Source organism: Bos javanicus, chromosome 15 (assembly GCF_032452875.1).
Source record: "Bos javanicus breed banteng chromosome 15, ARS-OSU_banteng_1.0, whole genome shotgun sequence".
NCBI lineage: Eukaryota > Metazoa > Chordata > Mammalia > Artiodactyla > Bovidae > Bos > Bos javanicus.
The window spans coordinates 47,600,757-47,620,166 of record NC_083882.1 but is presented as its reverse complement, the minus strand read 5'-3'; the positions used below and the strand labels follow the sequence as shown (position 1 = coordinate 47,620,166).

The following is a 19,410-nucleotide window of genomic DNA, read 5'->3' as shown; positions in this document are numbered from 1 at the left end:
AGAAGGGGATGACAGAGGATGAGATGGCTGGATGGCATCACTGACTTGATGGACGTGAGTCTGAGTGAACTCCGGGAGTTGATGATGGACAGGGAGGCCTGGTGTGCTGCGATTCATGGGGTTGCAAAGACTCGGACACGACTGAGTGACTGAAGTGAACTGAACTGAACTGAATGCATATATATGGAATTTAGAAAGATGGTAATGATAACCCTGTATGCGAGACAGCAAAAGAGACACAGATGTATAGAACAGTCTTTTGGACTCTGTGAGAGGGAGGGGGAGGATGATTTGGGAGAATGGCATTGAAACTTGTATAATATCATATAAGAAATGAATAGCCAGTCCAGGTTTGATGCAGGATACAGGATGCTTGGGGCTGGTACACTGGGATGACCCAGAGGGATGTTATGGGGAGGGAGGTGGGTGGGGGGTTCAGGATGGGGAACACATGTACACCCGTGGTGGATTCATGTTGATGTATGGCAAAAGCAATAAAATATTGTAAAGTAATTAGCCTCCAATTAAAATTTAAAAAAATAGAAAAAAGTCTGTAATACCAAATTATTGGAATGGTATATAAAATATTAATGAATATCGGTTACAAGTTCAAGTGGTACAGTAAGAAAACATAGCTAATGTTCCAAAAAGTACATAAAGGAATTAAATCTGAATTTACAAAATCTACTTAATGTCACTTAATGATAGTCTGAAACAAGAAAGATAAATATGAAGAAAACAAACACATTTGCTTGATTTCACAGAATTTTTGAGAAGGAAATGAAAGATTTAAAAATCAAATCAGCAACAACACCAACATCAAACCCTAGAACTATATTTATGTGTTGGTCCCTGAATCTGAAATAACTGGAATCTGAAATAACTGAGGACAATGTACATAAAAATTTGAGATTCATGAAGAATTTTCTCTGAGTAACCAATATTGATAATTGCTATTTTTATGTTTACTTTCCACTTTGATTCCTGAGTCAGGAAGATACCCCAGAAAAGAGCATGGCTAGCCACTCCAGTATTCTTGCCTGGAGAATTCCACGGACAGAGTAGCCTGGCAGGATACAGTCCATAGGATCACAAAGAGTCAGGCGCCATTAAGCGACTAACACTTTCACTTTCACTTTTCCACTTCTAAAGTCCTAGAACTTCATTGTAATTTATTGTGAGATGGACTACAGAATCATTTCATTAATAGCAAACTACAAACTATGTTATGCAGAGACCATTTCAAAATGATGTTCAGTATAATTAGGCTCAGAGAATGCAACTTTAAAAATATATTTGTTTTACTCTTAGGAAAATATGTCTGCATCTCCTAAAGTCTCCAATAGCTCTAAATTTCATATCTCTGAGTTCATCCTGATGAGATTCCCAGGAATTCACAGTTGGCAACACTGGCTTTCTTTACCATTGGCGTTACTCTACCTCTCAGCGGGTGGCGCTAATATCCTCATCCTCATCACCAGCTGCCAGGACCCTGCTCTTCAGCAGCCCATGTACCACTTCTTAGGCATCCTGTTTGTGTTGGACATGGGTCTGGCCACAACTGTCATGCTCAAGATTCTAGCCATTTTCTGGTTTGAGTCCAAGGTCATTAGCCTCCCTAAGTGTTTTGCTCAAATTCATGCCTTTCACTGCTTTGTTGGCATGGAGTCTGGTATCTTCCTCTGCCTGGCTTTTGATAGATACATAGCTATTTGTCACCCTCTTCACTATCCAACAATTGTCACCAATTCTTAATCTTCAAATCTACTTTGTTCATGGTGCTTCAGAATGGCTTGCTTGTCATTCCAGTACCTGTGCTTGCTGCCCAGCATAATTATTGCTCCAAGAATGAGACTGAGCATTGCCTATGCTCTAATCTTGTGGTCACTAGCCTGGCTTGTGATGGCAGGAGGCCAAACAGCATTTGCCAAATGGTTTTGGCATTTGCAATGGGGAATGATCTAAGTCTTATAATATTGTCATAGACTTTGATTTGTACTCTGTACTTAGACTGAACTCAACTGAAGCTGCATCTAAAGCATTGAGCACTTGTAGCTCTCACCTCATCCTCATCCTCTTCTTTTATACAGTTGTTGTAGTGATTTGAATAACTCACCTGGCAGAGACAAAAGCTACTTTGATTCCAGTTCTACTAAATGTGCTCCACAATATTATGCCCGCTTCCCTCAACCCTATGGTGTATTCACTTAGGACTAAGAAACTTAGGGCAGGCTTCCAAAAGGGGTTTTGTTTGAGTTTAGAAAAGAAAGTAAGGCACCCAAGACCTTCTCCATCATGTATAGTATAGGTACTTCAGCATCTTTAAGAGTAGATATTAGACATTCAGAGATGATGGGAAATGTGAATGCCTTTGAGATACCTTTCTCACATTTGCATATAAACAACCATGAAATTACTTGAAAGAAAAAAAAAAAAAAGAAAGCCTTCACAGTAGCTCCAAATTATGGACAAGAGCTAAATATATGTGAGGAATGGAAACACTTTCTAACAAACAAATCAAATGGAATAAAAAACTGTAATTAGTGATTTAGCTCTTCCCCATATAAAAAATAGGATATAATAATGGTATACACATGCATACACATTTGCAATCAAATAAATAAAAGTGAATGGGATGTGAATTACAAATATTGCCTATTTGCTGATAGCTGTGACTTGGTAGCAAAGTCAATCTGGCTGAACAAGCATCATTCCAGTAATATGAATGCAGACGCAGTGGTAGAAAATACTTCAGATGAGCAAAGCCCAACTGTACTATAATGAGGTTTGGGGAGAATATGGCTAGATGACCAGACCGAGGAGAAAGTTGTAGATCAGTAGATAAATGCATGGGAGAGAGAGGGAGAGAGAGAGAAATATTCAGAAGGATCATTATCTTGCTCCATTTGTTTCTCCACATCTGCTCTCTGCCCTTTCTACACTGTTCTGTGCCCTAGAAGTCTGAAGCTCATATACCATATGACCCAGTGTCCTTTGTTGTCTAGCATTCAGTTGGATTGAGCTCACTGGCAGGAGATTACTGTTCATGAGTTGAAAGAGTTTGGGTTTTCTGTTTTGTTTTGTTTTTCTTTTACTCTTAGCCTGCTTTGACATCAGGGCTCTGATGCGTCCCTTAAGGTCTTGCCTTGCCGACCATCTGCTTGCGGCTACAGTTCTTATGGTTTTTACTCAAGAACACTTTTTTTCCCTTTCTTTTCCCCTTAAGGGCAAGGGAGTGATTAAGTTCTTATGATCTTAGTCTCTGGATACCCAACCAGTCAATCCTAAAGGAAATCAACCCTGAATATCCACTGGAAAGACTGATTCTGAAGCTGAAGCCCCAATACTTTGGGCACCTGATATGAAGAGCCAACTTATTGGAAAAGACCCTGATGCTGGGAAAGACTGAAGGCAGTATAAGGGGACAACAGAGGACGAGATGGTTGGATGGCATCACTGACCCGATGAACATGAGTTGAGCAAGCTCCGGGAGATGGTGCGGGACTGTGTGCTGTGAGCTGCAGTCCATGGATCGCAAAGAGTCAAACACGACTGAGCAACTGAACAACAGTCCAGTATTTATTGTTTTCTCAACATTTGTTTTTTTGTTTCCTTACTCCCTCCTACAACTCTGTTAATATCAACTTCATTGAATTCTTTTCTGATTCACATTGTTTGTGAGTCTTTTGTTTATTTTTGAGACTGATTCATCAGCTTTACCTCCATTACCACACCTCTGCTACAAGCTACTTCTCAGCCTCTATGACAACAGTCACACAAGGATATAGGCTGCTTGAGTAAGAGAGGAATTTATAGATGATCAAACTAGAAATATCTGTAAGGCAGGAAGCAGATGCAGAATTTTCATCCCAGTGAAAAATCTTGCCCTGAATTTTTTTTTTTTTTTTTTTTTCATGATCTTAAAACCAAAGAATAGCAGAAACAAAGCTTAGGCTATTAGTGTCATATATTTCATTACGTTCTGGGCTGGTTTACATTGAGCTCATGCTTGCTATTATTGTTGTTCAGTTGCCAAGTCCTGTCTGACTCTTTGCAACACCATAGACTGAAGCATGCCAGGATCCTCTGTCCTCCACTGTCTCCTGGAGTTTGTTCAAATTCATGTGCACTGAGTCGGTGAGGCCATCCAACCAACTCATCCTGTTTCATCCCCTTCTTCTTTTGCTGTCTAATAATCTAATCTTCTGTCACCCCCTTCTCTTTTTGCCTTCAATCTTTTCCAATATCACAGTCTTTTCCAGTGAAATGGCTCTTTGCATCATGTATTTTATTGTGATCTGCACTGGTTTAGATTGGGCCCATGCTTAGAATGTTTACTTAACTTGCTGAGATATGTTGTGAGATATGTTTCACCACTTGAAAATGAGGTCTAATTTGTATGCAGGCCCACCAGATGTTAGTAATTCTATTTCACATTGATTATAGTCACTCATTTTATAGCTAGAATTAAAAAATAAATTCTATCAGTTCTCGAGTATTCTGAAAACAGCATAGAGTATTTTTCATTATTAATCTGGCTTTTCACACAAACTTGCATTTATTTATATTCATTTAGAGTCTGACAAAGAGAAAACCCAATGTTCCATGCATTCATAAAACTACATTCTTTAATAATAACATATTTCAGAGCATTAAAATAATTTAAGTAAACACATGCTTGATATTTTCAATAAAGATGCAAGAAGATGGTATTTCTACTAAATAACCATGACACCATCAAAGTGCAATGAAAGAAAACAAAAATTACATGTCATTCCAACAGAGATAACCTACACATTACAGTCTAACAGAATTTAAATGTCAAGAATTTATGCAAGAGTAACAGTGAGAATTTCCAAAGACATTTAAAAAATGAAGAAAAATTTATGAGAAGCAGTAAGAAGTGCAGACCATGAATTTTCAAAATAACCCATTAACTTTGTTACAAAAAAGAAATTCAATCAGCTGCAGAGATTTTGAGCAGCAGAAGTTGTCTTGGTGCATTGGTCAGAGGCTGCTGGGCCAGAACTGGTACTCTGTGATACTACATCCTGAGCAGTTCTGAAAGTTGTTTCTACCCAACTTATCCACAGAGTTGTTCATCTTTGGTGGCATTTCAATATCATAGATCTTCTTAAAATGGGCAAGATGATTCCCACTCAGATTTGATGCACTTGAAGAGTCATTTGCAGTAGTTGACCTCAATAGCAATGGATTCATTTGTGACTATGAACTCCTTAAGCTGAAAGAAGCCAATATGCCATAACAGGATATTAAATGAGATAAATTATGCAAAATTCTATGTTGGATAGCAACTTTTTGAATAACTATGGGAAGATATGTTTTGACAAATTTATTTATATTTTCCAAGGGGTAAAAAGTAGTGATAATTGACAACATCTCCCACAAAGCAATTAACAGGGAAGAATGGATTTGCACTCAGGATCTTCAGAGCTGCCAGTGAAGGAATAAGTTTATGCTCTCCTTCTAAATAGCTGCCCTTTACATTGGCCTGCATTTTATCTCTGTGTATCATTTTCCCTGTTAGAATGTCCATCTCTTGCAGCTTGTTTAGATGATTAGATATGAATATTATTAGACAGCAATTTTGATTGCCATACAGTGTTATATTTTTCACTTGAGAACCCTGATCAGAGGGTATGTGGATATGAGTGTCCTTTGCTTATTGTTATAGCAGTAAAAATTTGCCAATGTCACTAACTATGAAGAATATAATGCAAGCTCTTTATAGTCTTTAATTCTTAAAATCAGTGGATTTTTACAATATTCTATCTGCCTGATCCTTTTTGTTCCTTTAACAATATTTTGTTACATTAAATAAGTACAGATTTTTCTACTTTTTAAAAGGGAAAAGTAAATAAGTAAAAGCATACAATTATGTAAGAAGTTGGAGGAGGACATGGCCACACACTCCAGTATTCTTGCCTGGAGAATTCCATGGACAGAGAAGCCTGGCGGGCTCAGTCCATGGGATCACAAAGAGTCGGACATAACAGAAGCAACTTGGCATGGCATGTAAAAAGTAAGTAAAAATGTATGTTATAGAGGAAAAAGAGTACCTTAAATGTGCATTTTCCTCTCATACCCAAAGTGTAAATAATTGACATAATTTCTCCAAAATACTTGATTTGATACATGCTTATTCATTTTAAAACTTTGTCATCAAACTCTGTTCAAATTTGAAATGGTGTTGAACATGACTCTTTTGAAGCAAGACTATGCTCAAACTCAAACATGGTACAGCAGTCAAGTATGCTGCATGTACATATGTGCTCAGTTGCTTCAGTTATGCCTGATTCTGCAACCCCATGGACTACACTGTCCATGGAATTCTCCAGGCAAGAATACTGCTGTGGGTTGCCATTTTCTACTCCAGGTTATCTTCCTGGCCAGGGATCTAACCCGGGTCTCACACACTGCAGGCAGATTCTTTACCATCTGAGCCACCTGGTATAAGTAGGACCTAATGTACTCTTGCATTGTAAAGCTGTTAGCTGTGGTTTTCAAAATCATGATGTTACTCTAACTCTAAATACTGAGGTAACTTTGTAGCAATGCATTACTTCAAAATAAAGGATTTATGTAATAAAGAAAAGAAAGTCAAGCAAATGCATTAAAGATATAATGAACATTTATTCTATACAAATGTAGACTCTTGAGACTGGAAATCAAGAGGGTTTCTTTTGGTTTTAGGAAGCAGAATCTCCCTTAAACCAACATCAGCCAAAAGTATGTGACTTAGGAGGGTACAGAGGCTTATCACAGAAGCCAGGGAGAAAGTGAAACTGGGCTTCCCTATACAGAAATTTGAATTCCCGTATTAAGTATTTTCTGTCTTTAAGCAGTATGGTCCCTTACCTTCTCTGTGCCTATGAGAGAGACATAGAAAGAGAACTGGCCCAATTTTCTCTTCATGTAGGTCAGTTTTCTCTACTTCTCTATGAGTGTGGCCAGGGGTACATTCAGGTTTTCTAGATTTTGAAGCTGGAGAACGCAATGGCAACCCAATCTAGTACTCTTGCCTGGAAAATCCCACGGACAGAGGAGCCTAGTAGGCTGCAGTCCATGGGGTCGCTAAGAGTCGGACAAAACCAAGCAACTTCACTTTCACTTTTCACTTTCATGCATTGGAGGACATGGAAACCCACTCCAGTGTTCTTGCCTGGAGAATCCCAGGGACAGGGGAACCTGTTGGGCTGCCCTCTATGGGGTCGCACAGAGTTGGACATGACTGAAGCAACTTAGCAGCAGCAGATTCTGGACTACATGCAAATTTAAGGATCCACTTAAAAATTAACCACAAAATAAATATTTACTTAGAATTAAGAAAGAATTAGTAACACAAATTTAATAGCTGAAATTCCACATATACTACAGATTCTTGAAAAATATAATTATTACCAGGTAAATATCAATAGCAATATTTAGATATACATTTTACTGATATAATTTCATATTTATAGAGTAGTTGTAGAAGTAAAACAAGTTCTGCATATTCTTTCACAGATTCACCAACGGGTTGCATTTTGCACCAATTTTTTTTTTCTCTCTCTTTCCATTTGTATGTGTGTATATTTATATACTTTTTTTTTTTCTGAGCAGTTTTGAAGTAAGTTGGAGAGACTATGACTGCTTACTTTTACAAATTTTAGTGTGTATTTCTAAGAATAAAGACATTTACTTGCATAACCATAACACATACAACATAATCAGGTAAATTATGCTGATACTTTACAATAATCTAATCCACAGTACACATCCAAATTTTGTCAATGGTCTTGTAGCAAATCTTTCTAGGTTTGGGATAAAATCCCAAACATTTTAGTTGATTTCTCTGTGTTTTCATTTTGATATAAGATTTCCTCACCTTACTTTGGATCTTTATATTTTATAAGAGATATGGTAGGCATTTGCAAAACATCCCTAGCTTTGGGATTGACTGATGTTTTCTCATAATTAGTGTGGTGGCCCTGGACATGTGCCTTCAAGAGAAGCTGATTTGTGTAGCCCTGTTGATGTCAGCTGACTGCTGCACCTTGGAATGTGCCATGACACTCACACCAAGGTCATGCTTCCCTTGGCTGTTCCAAGACTGAACAAAGTATAGGAACTTGAGCTAGGTCCTTCCTGCCAAAAATGGAGCTTTTTTAATGATCCAACTTTGCTTGTGGACTCCCTTGTAGCCTGGTTGAGACATTCTCAGAGCTGCACTAAAGATCTAAAGTACCTAAAATTAGTGATTGTCCCTATCCTGCTGCTGCTGCTGCTGCTAGGTCACTTCAGTCGTGTCCAACTCTGTGCGACCCCATAGACCGCAGACCACCAGGCTCCTCTGTCCATGGGATTTTCCAGACAAGAGTACTGGAGTAGGGTGCCATTACCTTGTCCCTATCCTATTTTGGTTTAAGTCTCCAGTCTAGCCCTTGCAGAAAAAAAGATAGATCCTGGAGAATGGCTGTAGGCTACTGAAAGTTCGATCAAGCAGCAGCTGCAGTTACAATTGCAGGGTCTGAGGTTGTATATATGTTAGAACAGGTTAATTAAGTCCCAGGTACATGCTATGCGCCAACTGATCTGGTAAATGAATTATTTACTATTTTAATTTAAAAAAGGAGGGGGTCAGAAATAGTAATGATTCAAGTGGAAAATGCAACTGTACTCATTTAGAGCTTTCTCCAGGGTTGGAATGGTTTGTATTATTTTACAAGTTTACTACATTCTTGGTGATTTTGTGTGTACTTGTTCTATCCATTACAAAAAGAGGAAATTGAAATTTTCATTTGTATTTTTGGATTTGTCTATTTTTCTGGCTGATCTGTATGTTTTTACTCCATACATTCTGAATTTCTCTTATTAGACTCATAAACAGTATGAAATTGACCTTCTTTATCCCCTTGGTAAAATTATTTTCTCTAAGAGTATTTGATATTAAAATAGTCACTTCAGCTATCTTTTGACTAGTGTTGTTGTTGTTGTTTTAGTTGCTAAGTCATGTCTGACTCTTTGCAACTCCATGGACTGTAGCCCGCCAGGCTCCTCTGTCTATGGGATTTCTCAGGAAAGAATTTTGGAGTGGGTTGCCATTTCCTTCTCCAGGGAGTCCTTTCAATCCAGGGATCAAACCTGCATCTCCTGCTTGGCAGGCAGACTCTTTACCACTGCGCTACCTAGGAAGCCCTTTTGACTAGTGCTAGCATTGTGTAACTTTTTTCATCCTTTAACTTTTAACCTTTTTGTGTCTTTTTACTTCAACATTAACTATTAAAAATGACTATTGAAATGGTTAACTTTAGTCTATCATCTTTTACTTGCTTTATTTATTTATCATGTGTTCTTTGTTACCTTTGCTTCTTCTTCTTTTTTTTGCCTTCTTGAGGATTAAATAACTATCATGATTGCATTTTATTTTCTAGCTTAACACAATTCCTTAATTGCAGGAAGAAATAAACAGAAAAACTAAAAGTGGAAGATGTGAATACACTATTTTTTTTCCAAGACAAATCAAGAGTACACACGAAAAGTAAGCCCAATAAATGAGATATTTATAAACATATACCCCAATAACAGACAATACTCATTCTTCTCAGGGACATGTGAAAATTTAACAAAATATCATGCTCTTGTAAAGGAGATTACACAATCCCATCAGCAAGCCCTGTAGAGAGAAATAAAAGAAGCAACTCTCATCACAGTGAATCAAAACTAGTAATATAAAATTTTAAAATAGCATTTTTAATAAGTAACCAAGAGTATAATTAAATGACAATAAGACAGCAGTTTCTTATCAAATTGGCACATAACTTTTGGAATGGAAGAGGAGAACTCCAATACAAAATTGGAATTTGTCTTGAGGAAATAATCAGGTCAGAAATGCAAAAGTTTCACATATGGGTCAATTGCTATAGAGTTTTTTAAAAGGATCTATAATATGAGATTATGGTATCTTTAAGTAAATTATGAACTTTTATTCAATTATAATAATTCAGATGAAAATGGACTCATAAATGTTAAATAAAAATACCAGTGTATACTGTAGCATATTATGATTTTTTTGTTAAAACATAGATAATAAATATATATATAATTATATTTTATGCATGCATTTTTTAAAAATCAGGATAAAATACATAAGAAGTTTCCTCTAAGTTGTAGACTATGGGTGCTTTTTAATATCTTTTTAAAATACCTCCTGTTTTTCCAAATTATTCAATATATGGTGACATTACTTTTATTATCTATTTTAAGTAGGTAAAAATTGAATCAGTTATCTTTAAAATTACTGCTATTATCATGATTATTATTCTAAGGACATGCTGCTGCTGCTAAGTCACTTCAGTCGTGTCCGACCCTGTGCGACCCCAGAGACGGCAACCCACCCGTCCCTGGGGTTCTCAAAGCAAGAACACTGGAGTGGGTTGCCATTTCCTTCTCCAATGCATGAAAGTGAAAAGTGAAGTTGCTCAGTCATGTCCGACTCTTAGCAACCCCATGGACTGCAGCCTACCAGGCTCCTCCATCCATGTGATTTTCCAGGCAGGAGTACTGGAGTGAGGTGCCATTGCTTTCTCCGCTAAGGACATATATTAATCTAATTTTTCCTAACTTAATATGTAAGAATAATAAGCTTAAACTGTTGAAGACTTTATTTTCTAGACCACCATAATGTTTATCACTTCCCTTACTTGAAAGTAAACTTTATAAACCAGGGGCCGTGTTCATATACTTCCTAGCTTTGTTTGGAGAGTAGAAAATTCTCAATAAACGTTATTAAATGGGGAGATGAACTAATGCATGAATAAAAGAAGAAATTTTAAAGAATAAATCCAGGTATGAATGAAAGAAAGAGTCCATACTCAATTGCTTTTGATATGTTTTCCAAAGGGCAGTGGGTAAAAGGGAAATATTGCTTGCTGTTTAGTTACTAAGCTGTGTTAGACTCTTTTGTGACCCCAGGGACTGTAGCCCACCATGGTCGTCTGTCCATAGAACTTCACAGTCAAGAATACTGGGGTGGGTTGCCATTTCTTCCCCCAGGGGATCCTCCTGGCCCAGGAATTGAACCCATGTCTCCTGTGTCTCCTGCATTGCAGGCTCTTCTTTACTGCTGAGTCACCAGGAAAACCCAAAAGGGAAATATACATTTGAGATAAAATATTTAAAAGAAAATATTTAATCCTAGTTTTCATTGAAATAACTTGTGTTTACTTTCAATCTCTCCCCTAACAAATATACATGCTAATGCACAAACACACATATGAGAGTATTCACATATTTGTATATCATTATTTCAGCACTGAAAGTGGAAAGTGTTTACTCTGTTTCTTCCTTCTAGAAAGGATGTTTTGATTCTCACATCAACGCTTGTGTCTTGATATTCTGAAATATCCCTTTGGGACATTTAACACACGTTTTCCTTTAAAGACTCAGTTTGATAGTACAGATAGCAAGGAAGCAAGAGGTTGCTTGCTATGTAAACACATTTATTCTAAGATTTGAACTTTTTTTAACCAAGACCCTGAATACTTGGACCAGATTGCCTTCATCTCACTGTTTTGCTGTGAAAGCAAAGCATAAGGTAATGAATATATACAAAAGAAAGGATAATGACAGGATTACTTTTCTCTCTTTTTTTCTTGTAAGCAGTAACACAAAGTGGAGAAGGTCCATAGGTACATAGCAATTGCTTATTATTTTTCCAGAAATAAATCTTTGATTCTAGTCACACAATTTTAAGGAAGAAGTGTTGTTTGATAATGGGCATTTATGAAAAATGTGCATTTCCCCAAGTGTAACATTGTGGTTATGATTATTTCTGTTATTTCTCTATCCAAAGAGAAATTAGAAGTAAATCACTCCCATGACAAACAGAAATAGGGGAATAGTTAGAAAAGTGGTTCTCAATCTGATGGTAAAATTAATCTGATGGTAAAAATGTTCTTGTTTTTCCCTGATTCTTTTCTTATTCCTCAAAATCATAATGTAATTTGCCTTGATTATGTACTACAGAGACAGACCTATGACTTTTGTTTCATTGATTTTGGATAGAAAAAATTACATGGAATAAACAACCCTCAAATGAAAAGAAAAATATGAATCCAAGGATTAAACTGGTCTAATGAAAGTACATCTATTACCTATTAAGTTTAAGGATGAATATAAGCAATAGATATATTAAAGATGTATTTTATAAGTGGCCATAGTCCTGTGTTTGTATTATTACTCCAGTAACTCTGACCACACCCCAGTACCCTATTTTCTTTAACACAGGTAATTATTCTTTCTGCAGAGAAATTATTAAGGCACTGAATTGACATTGTTCATTCTTGTCAAGAGACCCTTTTACTCCAAGAGAAGCTGCAATGTTGCATTATGCACTACTATTTACAATGCAATATACAGTTCAAAGTTTTTCATTTATTATGTCAGCAAATCTGGAGGACCTAGCAGTGGCCACAGAGCTGGAAAAGGTCAGTCCTCATCCCAATTCCCAAGAAGGGTAGTACCAAAGAATGTGCTCACCATCGGACTATCACACTCATCTCTCATGCTAATAAGGAGATGCATAAAATCTTGCAGGCTAGGCTTCAGTGTTATGCGAACCAAGAATTTCCAGATGTCCAAGCTGGGTTTAGAAAAGGAAGATAAACTAGAGACCAAATTGTCAACATTTGCTGGATTATAGAGAAAGCAATGGAATTTCAGGGGAAAAAAAATCTCTCTGTTTCATCAACTATGCTAAAGCCTTTGACTGTGTGGATCACGACAAACTGTGGAAAGCTCTTAGAGAGATGGGAATACCAGACCATATTCCTTATCTCCTGATCAACCTGTATGCAGATCAAGAAGGAAGAGTTAGAACCCTGTATGGAACAACAGATTGGTTTAAGATCCAGAAAGGAGTATGACAGGACTGACTGCTGTCACCCTGTTTGTTTAACCTATATGCTGAGGATATCATGAGAAATGCTGGGCTGGATGAGTTATAGGCTAGAATCAAGACAGGAGGGAGAAACTTCAACAACCTCAGATATGCAGATGATACCACTCTAATGGCAGAAAGTGAAGAGGAACTAAGGAACCTCTTGATGAGGGTGAAGGAGGAGAGTGAAAGAGCCAGCTTAAGGCTAAATATTAAACAACTAAGATCGTGGTATCCAGCCCCATTACTGCATGGCAAACAGAAGGGGAAAAGGCAGAAGTACTGACAGATTTCCTCTTTTTGGGCTCCAAAATCACTGTAGATGGTGGCTGCAGCCATGAAATCAGAAGATGATTGCTTCTTGTCAGTGTGTTGAAAAGCAGAGGCATTACTCTGCAAACAAAGGTCCGTATAGTCAAGGCTATGGTCTTCCCAGTGGTCATGTACGGTTGTGAGAGCTGGGCTATAGTGTTTCCTTTGCCATAAATTAAATGGCTTAACATGTATTTCAGAATTTGGTTTCTGGATTCTGTACTTCTTATGTAGTATTTTTAATCACATTTAAAGGGATGAGTAATTTGTTTTTTAAGGAAGTTATAGAAATCATCCTCATGCATATCTTTAAGAAATAGACAGATAAGGTTAAAATCTATATATTTCTCTTCTATACTGCTCTTCTTGTACTACCTGATCTTGGAAAAATTGAGATGTAATAAAATCTCAAGGAGATTAAGTGAACTACAAAAATCAATTATAGAATCCAATTTTCTATCCTATAAATTGGTGGGATTTTCATTATGATAGTTGACCATGTTTCTATGAAAAATCAGATAAACTTTCATATTCTGGTAATTATAGGGTTATTAAGAAGGTGTTTAATAGAACCAATGTTTTTTTTTTTTTCCTTGGGAAATAGGTCACAGAATTATTTTCGTTCTAACTATAAAGCTTACATCCATTTTTGGTGATTTAGAGCCCACTGGCTAAATTATTATCTGTTGTTTGCAATCAGCCTTAGGCTTGCATGCAGCTCATTTTTCTTACCTGTTTAGCAGAGACCACAATAGCACTAAATTTTTTCCTTCCTTCTTCTGACCTAACTCCTAGACACTGCAGATCGTATTTCTTAAGGGAGAGGTAGGAGAGGATTCTAGCTTCTTCACTGCCAAACGCTTTCCAAGAACCATGAAGTTAACTAATGGCTCTCTGGATATTTATGAATTATTTATCACTTATTATTTAGCATCAGTGAAGTTCCTATTATCTGATAATTGCAAGATTCTTTGTGGTTTACTTCCTGGCCAAGCATCTAAATTATCACTTGTCCCCTCAACCCCAGTGACTTCTCACAGACTTGATCATTTGATTTCCATACTTTTGCTTATTGATTCTTTTCTCTGGAATTCCTTTTATAAATGTGTCTCCTTTACAGCATGTTTTCCCTTCTGAATAGGTATCAAACACCTTCTCTTCAACATAGTCTTTCTTTATAATCACCAATTCCTCCTTCAACACCCCATCAACAACAATAAACATCCAGTTTAATAGTCTAGTGCTCATTTAGAAGGTTGCACATACTTTTATTTTAATTCTTATTACATTTACTATGATAAATTATTTGCATCTTTGTCCACTAACTCTGATGTCCTTAATGAGTGAAACCCTTGTTCCCACCATTGTCAAATTTTAGATGTTCAGTACATATATATAAGAAATTAAAAGATTAATAAAAGCATGAGGTAGCATTTACTTATCCCAAATCCTTAAATTGAAAATGAGATTTAGCCACAAGCATGGAATTTGGAATTAATTAATTTTGCTCTTAAATGAGAAATAAATTTTATGTGTGGTAAGAAAGTGAAGAAGAACTAAAAAGCCTCTTGATGAAAGTGAAAGTGGAGAGTGAAAAAGTTGGCTTGAAGCTCAACATTCAGAAAATGAAGATCATGGCTTCATTACTTCATGGGAAATAGATGGGGAAACAGTGGAAACAGTGTCAGACTTTATTTTTTGGGGGCTCCAAAATCACTGCAGATGGTGACTGCAGCCATGAAATTAAAAGATGCTTACTCCTTGGAAGAAAAGTTATGACCAACTTAGACAGCATATTGAAAAGCAGAGACATTACTTTGCCAACAAAGGTCCGTCTAGTCAAGGCTATGGTTTTTCCAGTGGTCATGTATGGATGTGAGAGTTGGACTGTGAAGAAGGCTGAGTGCCGAAGAATTGATGCTTTTGAACTGTGGTGTTGGAGAAGACTCTTGAGAGTCCCTTGGACTGCGAGGAGATCCAACCAGTCCATTCTGAAGGAGATCAGCCCTGGGATTTCTTTGGAAGGAATGATGCTAAAGCTGAAACTGCAGTACTTTGACCACCTCATGGGAAGGGTTGACTCATTGGAAAAGACTCTGATGCTGGGAGGGACTGGGGGCAGGAGGAGAAGGGGACGACAGAGGATGAGATGGCTGGATGGCATCACTAAGTCGATGGATGTGAGTCTGAGTGAATTCCAGGAGTTGGTGATGGACAGGGAGGCCTGGCATGCTGCGATTCATGGGGTCGCAAAGAGTCGGACACAACTGAGTGACTGACCTGAACTGAAGAAATATCAAATGTAAAGTTGAATTTATTTGTATTGTCTCCTACTAGAACTCGACTAACATGTGTTCCATTGTGAAATATATGAAAATGTACATTCAAAAGATCAGAGACAACCAATGAGAAAACAATAAAAATTAGAGATGTCAGTGTATTTATTGAATGATAAATATTACTAGAGTAACAAACATAATCAAGGCAAAGAACATAAATTCTTTTAGTGAAGTATAATAATGTAAAACTAATTTGTTTTGTTTTTGCTATAAACACCAGATAATCTCAGAGGACAATGTTTAAAGGTAAAGTAGAAAGATTGGTAGAAACATAATAAAAAAAAAAAAAGATTCATTACCATTGATATATTTATGCATCCCAAACAATTTTAGCCACTTACAACCTATTACTGAAAGCTTATTCTGATTAGAAATTAAAAGCATTCTAATAAATGCACATAGACCATAATAAGAAAAGGCAAAAATGAGTCAGTTTAAATGTGAAAGGACCAAACACAATTTTTCTGATTTGTGAGACCCCGATCTCCATTGAGAAATACATAATTTAATATTTACAAAAGGTTTCATACAGTGCCTTAATAATTAAATATCAACAATCAGCTATTAAGCAAGAATAAGAATTTTTAAAGTCCTCATATCTTTTGGTTCATGGGTATAGTGACCAAAGGATGCTAAGATCACACCCACAGGGAGATCTATATATTTATTAACAAATGAAATTTTCTATCCAAAATCTCTTTAGAGAAGATATAACAGAATTACTTTTTATTATGAATCTATGAGGGTGAAAAACTAGTTTTAAAAAACAATTTTGAATTAGTGTCTGTGATGTGAACTTGAAATTGCTTAATAAAAATTTATTGAGTGAATAAATGAACTAATCAGTAAACAAACAGAAGATATACTCACTGTCACTCAGTAAAGTTGACTGTTTAATCAAATAAACTACAGAATTTTAAAACATAGAAAAAGATAAAGTGACCATAAACTATATTTTCTCTTATCTTTATCTTACTCTAGGAAAAGTCACATAAAGTTTAAGTCTATTTGATCATGCTAATGCTGAATAAAACGGAGTGGGTCCCACCCTCATTCATTCTGAATGGAGTCCCAGGACTGGAAGATGTGCATATTTGGATTTCCTTCCCATTCTGCTCCATGTATGTTGTAGCTATGGCAGGGAATTGTGGACTCCTCTACCTCATCTACTGTGAGGACTCCTTGCACAAACCTATGTATTACTTCTTGGCCATGCTTTCCCTAACTGATCTTGTCATGTGCTCTAGCACAGTCCCTAAAGCCCTCTCCATCTTCTGGTTTCATCTCAAGAAAATTGGCTTTGATGGATGCCTGATCCAGATGTTCTTCGTCCACACCTTCACAGGGATGGAGTCTGGGGTGCTCATGCTCATGGCCCTGGACCGCTACGTGGCCATCTGCTACCCTCTGCGCTACTCAACTATCCTCACAAATCCCGTCATTGCAAAGGTGGGTCTCTCCACCTTTCTCAGAGGGATGTTGCTCATTATTCCCTTCCCTTTCCTCACCAAGCGCCTGCCCTACTGCAGAGGCAATGTAATCCCCCACACTTATTGTGACCACATGTCTGTGGCCAAGTTGTCTTGTGGAAATATCAAGGTCAATGCCATCTATGGTCTGATTGTTGCCCTCCTGATTGGAGGTTTTGACATCCTGTGCATCACAGTCTCCTACACAATGATCCTGAGGGCAGTGGTCAGCCTCTCCTCAGCAGAAGCTCGGCGGAAGGCCTTCAGCACCTGCACTGCTCACATCTGTGCTATAGTTTTCTCCTACAGCCCAGCCTTCTTCTCCTTCTTTTCCCATCGCTTTGGGGCACATACAGTCCCTCCCTCTTGTCACATCATTGTGGCCAATATTTATCTACTGTTGCCTCCAACTATGAATCCTATTGTATATGGGGTGAAAACCAAGCAGATAAGAGACTGTGTTTTAGGAATCCTTTCAGGTTCTAAGAATACCAAATCCCAAAACATATGAGTGGGCATTCCCAGGAAAGAAAAGAGAAAGATGACTTTTAGTTACCTGTTTAGGCGGGAGTTGGCAAAATCTTTGCAAGTTCTATTTTGGCCCCTAAAATGGGACTTATCTAGTAGTAAGTGCATCTCCAAATGCATGTCCTGTCATGAGAATCTCAGTATCACCTCCACACCCACCAATCTTTCTAAGAATTTCTTATTTCTCATTGCTGTGAAAGATTAATCTAATACCTAACCCAAGTTTTCTTGAACACAAACAAGTTAGACCATTTTTCATAAAAAGGTGAATAAAATGGGAGGACATGATTTTGTTTTAAATAGTGAATTTAACAATCAGATAGCCAGTTGTGACTTTCCCCTGAAAATATATACTCTCTACTTTTAATCACTAACAAAATATCTCTTTCTTTCCAAGGAACAGGTAGAAAGTATCCTATGATGAATTTTAAGGTTCTGGGAATTTTATTAGAATCTTACTTGACACTGAATAAAATGCCTGGAAAATCCCATGGATGGAGGAGCCTGGTAGGCTACAGTCCGTTGGGTCGCAGAGTCAGACACGACTGAGCGACTTCACTTCACTTCACTTCACTTACACTGAATAGGTCTCTCTTAGCCAGACTACACACACTATTGTACTACAGACTAATCTGATGTTCATTTTCCTTTGAAAGTGTATCTGAAAGCACACAGTCTGGAAGGTGAGGTAGATAAGTGTCAAGCAAATCTACAAAAAGAGCATAACTTACTTTTATAAGTATGGCATGAGATTGGATCAAAATTGACTTTTTTTCATCTTATCTCCAATTGTTAAACTAATAAATGAAATCTTTCAGATAATTAAAATTCTGATAAACAAGTGAGGGACTAATCATTAAGATTATTCCAAATTAATAAGCAAGTGAGGGACTAACGGAAATGGTACTTTTTATTAGTTTCTTCAGAACTTAGTCAACTATATATAAGAATTTTAGAGAAAACTGAATTTTTACTTTTATCTCTCTTTTCAACTAAAAAACGCATACATTGTCTCTCCCCAATTCAGTTAACCACACACACAAAATTGCATTGAATTATTTAATTGTTTTTCTTTACTATCTTGTAAAATCCTACAGAACAACTCTACCCCCTAAACTGCAATTATACTCCCTGTATCATCTCATTTCTCTGTTCGCCTTGACCTCAAAACTTCTAAAGCGAGTTTTCAACATTCTCTCCATTTTTCCCCCTCAACTTGAAATCACTCTTTCCCTAGCTTTTCTTTCTGTCATCCCTTCCATTAACTGAAATTGCTTCTGTCAATCTCACTAAGGACTTCCACAATAACAAATAAAGTTCCTTATGGGTTCATCTAATGCTACCTCTCAGGAATAAAGAATGCAATTCTACATTTCCAGTATCTTGAAACACCACACCCTGTACACCCTGATTCATGTTGAGGTATGGTGAAAACCACCACAATATTGTAAAGCAATTAGACTCCAATTAAAATAAATAAATTAATTTTAAAAACTGCCATTTTAAAACTACAAATGCACAATACGTGTTATGATTTTCTTCACTCCTGGGAAGGAAGACATAAAAATGGTCAACAGATATATAAGAAGATGCTCAATGTCACTAATTATCAGAAAAGACAAATCAAAATCACAATGAGATATCTTTTCACATCCTGTTAGGATGGCAATCATAAAAATTAGCAAACATTTGTTGGTGAGGATGTCAAGAAATTGGAACTCTTGTGAACTCATCTGTGAGAATATAAAACTGTGTAGCCACTACAGAAAGAGTAGGTTCCTCAAAAAATTAAAAATAGAGTTATTGAATGGTAGAACAATCC

General features: G+C 36.9%; 1 protein-coding gene and 1 pseudogene across 1 annotated transcript; both read left to right on the top strand.

Moving 5' to 3' along the window:
* The first annotated feature begins 1,317 nt into the window (after positions 1–1,317).
* Positions 1,318–2,355, top strand: LOC133261252 (olfactory receptor 56B1-like; annotated as a pseudogene).
* A 14,250-nt stretch (positions 2,356–16,605) lies between these two features.
* LOC133261251 (olfactory receptor 52N4) lies at positions 16,606–17,571 on the top strand. Its single transcript, XM_061439761.1, has one exon. It carries the CDS (start codon positions 16,606–16,608, stop codon positions 17,569–17,571), a length of 966 nt encoding a protein of 321 aa, XP_061295745.1.
* Positions 17,572–19,410: the final 1,839 nt, after the last annotated feature.

Coding starts and splice junctions, on each gene's coding strand:
- LOC133261251 (XM_061439761.1), top strand. CDS start 16,606: ATGCTAATGCTGAATAAAACGGAGTGGGTCCCACCCTCATTCATTCTG.